Here is a 7,820-nt window from a genome sequence, read left to right on the forward strand (position 1 = left end):
CATCCTTAGTACTTTACAGTTTCCATAATAAACATTATCAAAGTAACAGTTATGCAAATTGCTTATGTCCTTGTTCTCCAAAAATGACAAGAAATTAAAACAAAGAACATCAAAAAATTGCTCAATCTGCATCACAAATTATTACTCCCACTTCTTTAGGTCAGTTTCTGTAGTATGTATGACTTACTTCTTACTTCATACCCAATGGTTTCCTACCAGCAACAGTAATATGAAATCCCACAGCATAACTGGTCACTGGTCTGATAGTGAACTGCTCTTCCAACCCTGCAACATTAATACTGGACTGATTTCTGTGATGATTAATAAAGAGAGAACCATTTATGTCTTCGTGAATATGTATGTATGTATGTGTGTGTGTGTGTGTGTGTGTGTGTGTGTGTGTGTGTGTGTGTGTGTGTGTGTGTTGTGTGTTGTGTGTTGTGTGTTGTGTGTTGTGTGTTGTGTGTTGTGTGTTGTGTGTTGTGTGTTGTGTGTTGTGTGTTGTGTGTTGTGTGTGTGTGTGTGTGTGTGTGTGTGTGTGTGTGTGTGTGTGTGTGTGTGTGTGTGTGTGTGTGTGTGTGTGTGTGTGTGTGTGTGTGTGTGTTGTGTGTTTGTGGAGGGGGGTATATATGTGTTTGTGTGTGTCATATTTCCCAATACTTTTTAAGATCGTCATACAAAATTATTATTATTTTTTTTTTTTTTACATGTTAATCTATCTTTTGTACAGAGGAGTAAGTGTTTGTCTTTATATCATATGATACAGAGCTGTGTAAATTTGTAAAAAGCAATACATTCTACTCATTTACACTGAAATGAAATGAAACAGTGAAGCAGCTGTATCAAAATCTACTGAAAAGTTATTACCCTAAATGCTGATATGTGAAATGGCAACAGTGTTTTCATGAATAAAAGATATGTGTTAGCTTTCATAAATAACCATATTACAACAATGATGCTCAAATGATATTTTGTACACTGATGTAATTAACACTAACTTTCAATGTGTAAAAAAAAAATATATATCAAGGAATGTTAAGTGGAATGCTAGAGGAGCCAAATATGGAGTTTTAACATAAACACCTTAACTCTACCAAGTACATCACAAATTACACATGGGGCAAATCAGGGGACAAAGCTCTTAGTGGGAATAATTCTTTATCAATAGCATTCAGACTTTTTTTTTTTTTTTTTTTGCCTTTGCCTTATTACAATAGCTCTGATATTTCTTCTACGCAATTTGCAAGTATAATTGATTAAACTGTAACTGTCACTGGGTAAAACTTTATCAGAATTCTAATAAAGTTACAAAAAAATTAAAATCTTATCAATCATATTGAGAAACATTAAGCAGCTTCTTAATGAACTACCACTATGAAACTTAACTGTTAACATTAATCAATTTTGTACATTATGTTCTCTCTATACATCTAGATAAATCTAGACAAAATATCCATTTCAAATTCTTGTTACAGGGATCCTAATAACAAACCATAACTACAACTGATTAAATATGCCAAAAACAAACAAAAATCAACAAAAAATACAGTCTTATAACTTTCATGAATCTTAAAGCTGTCCCCATTGTGTGGATATCTTCAAAAGTACAGCATTCCTGACTTTCTTCAAGTGTTGGCAGTTTAACGAAAATGGAAACGGAAAAACTGATGATGAATTTTAACCTATGAAGAGGATATGTCTTGCTTATTGCACACACTGATGATACAAAAGGGAATTGGGACAGAGAAATCACAGAAAGCAATAACAATTACATATAAGAGTTAACTGTCTAATAAGACTTAACATTGCAGATCAGGAAGACATTATAGAATGTAATAATAATGAAAATCAGTGTTGGTGAATATACATAAAAAGTGAAACACATGAACAGAAAGAAAAAGGGGGAGGGGGAAACTTGAAATGAGTTTTACTAATTTTCTGCTAATGGACATAGATTTGACTGTATACATAGACAAATCTCTCTAGAATTATCTGTGTCTTGTTACTGTTTCCTCCCTGGCAGATGCCTGGATCAGGATCTGGATATTTACATCACAACATAATTGACAACCACCTTCCTGATCTGTCTCTTGTCTTTCTCCTTCTCCCACATTGTGGGCATAGAGTCAAGAATTAGTGTTTCTTCCCAAAACACTACATGTTGGGAACTTTTAAACCCATTTATCATATTCCCAAAACATTTTTTTTACCCTAAAAATCAAAGAGTATATCCCAAGCACCAATATGGAGAAGGTACTCAAACTGCAGTAAGCAGTACTGAAGTCAAGGAAAAACAAAATTAACATGAGGTAATACACTATTCTGGATAAGATAATCTGAAGTATCTTAGACTGGTAAACACACAGAGTCACTCTTCACACACTATATAATATTACAGATTGGTCCTACGTTTTTGCTATTTCAGAACATAATATGCAATTGTGAATCATTTTCAATCATCAAATTTCATACTGGATATCCAGTACTCTGAATCCTGCCACTAATAAGAAGCATGTTACCAACTTCTTCTAATCACAAACTGCAATTCTTATTTCTGGCACAGTCAACAGAGGCACACTTGTTCATGTCCACCTCCCACATCACTGGTACACTGGTCCAACAGTCTCAAAACAATTTCACACTTCTCCATCAGCTGTATCATTGATACTAAATCCAGCTGCAACTATTTTTAGAACATCCCCACATGATTATTTACCATATTAATATCTCACAAACCAAAACCAATGATTCAATTTCTTATGGATTTTAACTTTAACTAGTTTTCAATATCTATTTCTGGCCACTTCTGAGCTAGTACTCAAACTTCCCTTTACAAGTTACCTCTTGATTTGTTTTGTTGTGTCACACTTAGCTAAACCTCTTACGACATTTGATGGTTTTCATGAATACACTAATCACAAGAAAGTCTTTCTGACTAAAACAGTACAAAACACTCAGCATTTTGTTATGAACTGCCTTTGCTTTCAAATGAACATCAGAAGTGCAATTAGTAGAAAAATAATCTCACCAGAAACATGGGATGTTATCAGAAAAAAACCCTGTTTCTTTCAACATGAAATTATCCTTTTTTTTTTTTCTTTTTCTATTTGAGTCTCAGTGACCAGCTGTAGAATAAAAAGCTAAAGGAAGATCCTCTAGATCACAACCTTTATGAGCTAGAGCAACAGTGTGGCAGAAGACATGCACAGCAATCACTGATTCTGAAACCTTGGTTCACAGTGAACTTTCCTACAGCTTCGTGCGGATGGGGAACCAAGTGGTCTGCATATTTCCGCAGGTGATTTAACCACCATAAAAATTTCTTAGCGAAATCAAGAAGGTATGATAAAGATGACCAATTGCAGAGAAAGAATTTGAAGTTTGGCTCATCCAAATTTTTTTACCTAAATTCACTGTTAAATAATTCAACTTGAAACTCTTTCCCATTCTTCAGCATATTACTGAAAATCAATACACAGGCACTTGAAAAAATATATAAACAAAACAAATATTTATTTAATATTTGATCTGTTTTCATAGTTTTTTGCTGGGATCATAATTTTCAAACTTCCACTTTTGTCTTGATTCTTCTAAATTGCAGTCTTCCATTGCAAGTTTCTTCCGGTCTTGAGAAATTGCAAGACACTTCTTGCTGCTGCCATGCATGATGCGACTCGACTGAAAGAAATAGTTATTCATTAGAAGAAATTATAAGTAGTATACATATAAATGTATAGGAGCAGACAGTACATATTCAACATGGGCTATAACATTAAAAGCATAGAAAATTAAGAAATATAAAATCAGAGTAATACAATTGTATTCCTGAAGAGATTAGACAGTAATTTCCAATAAACAACACTTAGCAAAAAGCAGAATATAAAAATAAGGTTTTAATGTTCCCTAAAGAATACAATATATAATGTCTTATATTTCTAATAAAATTATTACACACATATTTGTACCCACTCACACTCTCTCACTCCCATAGGAAAATATCCAACCGTTAGTACATCAAAACGTCCAATTTATGGAGTAAACCTGGGATTAAACTACTTCTAAGTTCCCACCTCCTCTCCCTCCCTCCCTCATTCCTTTACAAAAACATCAAACAACAAGTATGACAGACTTCTGTGTTGAACTCCAATGATTGGTTCAACTTTGAGTTTCCTCCCTTCCTCTCTCTCCCTTTTTCTTCATAAGAATATCCTATAATAAGTACACAGGACTTGCACATACCTCTGGGTTGTACTCCCAGTATTGGTTTCCCTTTGATCCATGGCACGGGTAAAGGATCACGTCAGCACCAGCGTAATCCATGCACGCTTCATCACGCCTGATCTCTCCTTCCTTGCTCAACATCCAATACTTGTCATGAAAAAGAATATAAAGGTCAGAGAAGGTCAAGGAATCATCACTATAAGGAATTTTAATGACAATAATGTTCAATTTTTTAAAAAGACTAAAGATATGTTTAAGTAACTCTTCCTCAAATAGTACTGTGCTATTACATTATTGTTAAGCAATAAAAACTATATGTACTGTAAAAAAAAAAAGGATATATATTCTGGATATCCAGGTTGAAATGTAAATCTATAATTCAACTTGTGTGTATTAGTCCAAGTACAATAACAAAAAAGAAAAAAGATTCTGAGGAACAAATTTTATTAAAAGACACAATTGCAGGTGATTTCAAATTCTAATCCTATAAGAATTCTCTAAAGGAAAACTTAAAATTCATGCAGTAACCAAGTATCAACCTACCTATGACTGTAGAAAATGTTATTCACAATAGCAAATACTGTATAGTGTAAGTTAAAAACAATAAATTACCATTTTATTCATATGAAACTTTAAAAGTCATTCCTCTATTCTAGGATTAACACATTATATTATATCATAGAGCAAACTAGTAGAATTATACAAGTCGAGCCAAGTATTCTTTAATCTATAATTAATGAAGCAAGGATGATCTCTACATTTCACCCTTTTTGCCTATTGGTCTACTTCAGCAAGGGGTTTATTTTAAAGATAACTGCTACCAGAGTTATAGTCTTATCCTCAATGGATTCACAAATATATGTTATATTCAAGGCAAATATAAAACAGATAATAGGAGTGATTTTTACATTCATTTTTATTATGTAATTCCTTTAAGCTTTGAAAAAACAGGATATCACTAAAAAAAATTAAAAGTAAACTGAAATCTATGTATTAACCTTAAAATGTTTGACTTAACTAGATATCAATACCTTTACTATATTCAGCCAAAGAAAGAAGGCATTAATGTATACTCCTTGCCATGATAATTGCACAATAAAAGATAGGCAGAAGTATGAGTTTTTGAAAAGTTCATTAGGAACAAGATACCTAAACATAGCTAAGATAAAACAGTGCTATAATAAAGAAAAAAGTGCCAACACATCACACTTCAGCTTCATATTTTTAGCTCCTGCAGCAGAGGCAGCTCAACCAAAGCTAAAACACGGGACAAGTACTTACCTTCAGAAAGCCTATGAACAAAAACAAAACAAGAAATTCTCAAGCACCCAGAAGAAGACTTACCTGATTTCCGCCCTGACCATGGCATGGCCAGAGACCGACCGGTTTGTGGTTATCATCAGGCTTGGCAGCGGAGTCCACACACTGTCCGGTGCCCAAGTTGTGGATCTGTTGCACATAGACAACACTAACTACTACTGCCACGATCACCATGCTAGAGGCAGGGCTCAGGACAAGGGAAGACAATGGGGTGTGAGACGGAGGAGACGGGGGAATGTGGACCCATGATCTAATGGCTATCTGCTCGTATGTTTAGGCCAGAGACAGACTATGCGGTTAGTTGTGTTAGCGGCTGGTCTTTACTGTGGGGTTGTGCAAACACTCACTGAACCAAGCAGCAGGCAAAGCAAGATATGGAATAGCTTTTTTCCACAGGGGAGGGATAAAAGGGGACAAGAAATCATTGCAAATAAGTTTAACTTGCAATGGTGAGAAAATAGTGATGAGAAATATACAGAGAAAGCATAAATTAACCTTGAGACATGGGAAAGATCAATGAGTAAGAGTAATGCAACTGAGTAACATGTACAGTTATGAAAACAGACTGAAAGTCAATCATCTCTTATAAAGGTAGACTGCTGTAACTTCAAATAAAAAATAAAATAATAATAAACATTGAAATAAGCAACCCTAACATTTCTCAAATGAGTTGTATTGATTCCAAATGCATTCAGAATTTTCACTTAAACATCCTAAAATGATGTTTTAGTTATGCTGATGCAGAAACCAGAAATAAAAACATGAGCTGTAGACTGGGGTGCACATTCCCATCCCTACAAATTTCAAATTTACATACATTGGGGAAATGCTTACACATGAAAAGCAAAAAAAAAAAAAAAAAAAAAAAAAAAAAAAAAAAAAAAAAAAAAAAAAAAAATATATATATATATATATATATATATATATATATATATATATAATGCCATGCTAGACCTTAACCAAAGGAATGGAAAAGGAGCCAAAACTCCAGGAGAAATTATGAGTCTTGACATTCCCCAACAAGCCAAGCCCACATAAATTGCCAGCAAGCAATAAAGCACATGCAAACCTTCCACTGTTGTCTGCCATCATCTCCTCTGGCTGATCCTTCTGATGCTGCCTAACCTAGACCTTGTACAGTAAACAGATGGGATACTAGAACAACTAGTGGCTTGCCCTACTAGATTACCTGATTACCCCCTTGCTTATGACAAGGGTAGAGGCCCACAGCTTTGTGTAAATTAGCCCTGCGTGCAGGGGAGTCGAGGCAAGTAGACCCGCCAGCACCCAAGTTGCGAACCTGTTAGCGAGGACATGGCCAAGGGGCAATGTTGAAGCCCAATCAGTTCTTTAGACCCTTAGTGACGTCTGTGTCTGAGGCTTGCTTTAATGTCTTTGGGCATCTTCGAGTGGAAGATATTGATATCAACGGATATGAATAATCTCCACATGGTATCCAGATATAATTACTTCAATGTTAATGCAGAATCTATCGTGAAATTAGTTTCATATCTTGAAAATGCTTTTTTCTCTTTTTTTGTGTGGGGCAAACTTTAGTTCTCAATTCAAGTTGGTCAAAATTATCATGTCTACTATCCAACATAAGATTTCCTCTTTATCCTCTTTTAAAATGTTTCAGTCTAGATACTTTTCTTTAATATAATTTTTAAATGCAATAAAACTTAATAATTTGCAACAGTCTCATTTACCTCAGTTGCTAATTGGGTTTTAATATTTTCTCATTACTTTTTGACTTGGAAAGACCTCCTACATCATATGATATTCATATGACATAATGGCATTACATGAATATTGCCATTTTTTAATCACATGTAGAGGCTACAGGCCTATGCATTAATCATATGTAACCTAAGTATGTCAACATTGCTTGTAGATACATCTACAAACCTAGTACAGAGCCCACACATCTATACTCCTGCACATGCATTCTTACAAAAATATATTAATTATCTGTTGTAATTCACCGACTAATAATTTAAGATCTTTTGAATTTCTACAGCATATGTATTCAAGTCTGCAGGGTTTTGTCATGCTAGTCAGTAACTCTCATGATCCCATTCTATGAGTCAGTCCATCTCTTATATTACAATGCTGTATTTCCAACACTTTTAGCGTCACATGTCTAAAAATACAGAACACAAATAAATGCGCGCACAGACACACACAGACACACACAGACACAGACACACAGACACACAGACACACAGACACACAGACACACAGACACACAGACACACACACACACACACACACACACA

General features: G+C 34.6%; 1 protein-coding gene across 1 annotated transcript in view; it reads right to left on the reverse strand.

Moving 5' to 3' along the window:
* Positions 1 to 527: 527 nt before the first annotated feature.
* Positions 528 to 7,820, reverse strand: part of LOC125039884 (putative polypeptide N-acetylgalactosaminyltransferase 9) — a gene marked incomplete in the record, with an annotated part of 86,288 nt that continues 78,995 nt past the window's right edge. Inside the window, 3 exon segments of the mRNA XM_047634231.1 lie at positions 528 to 3,678; positions 4,240 to 4,368; positions 5,566 to 5,670. Of these exon segments, the coding sequence (XP_047490187.1) occupies positions 3,535 to 3,678; positions 4,240 to 4,368; positions 5,566 to 5,670 (378 nt within the window).

The sequence above is a fragment of the Penaeus chinensis genome, chromosome 28 (genome assembly GCF_019202785.1).
Source record: "Penaeus chinensis breed Huanghai No. 1 chromosome 28, ASM1920278v2, whole genome shotgun sequence".
In the NCBI taxonomy this organism is placed as follows: Eukaryota; Metazoa; Arthropoda; class Malacostraca; order Decapoda; family Penaeidae; genus Penaeus; species Penaeus chinensis.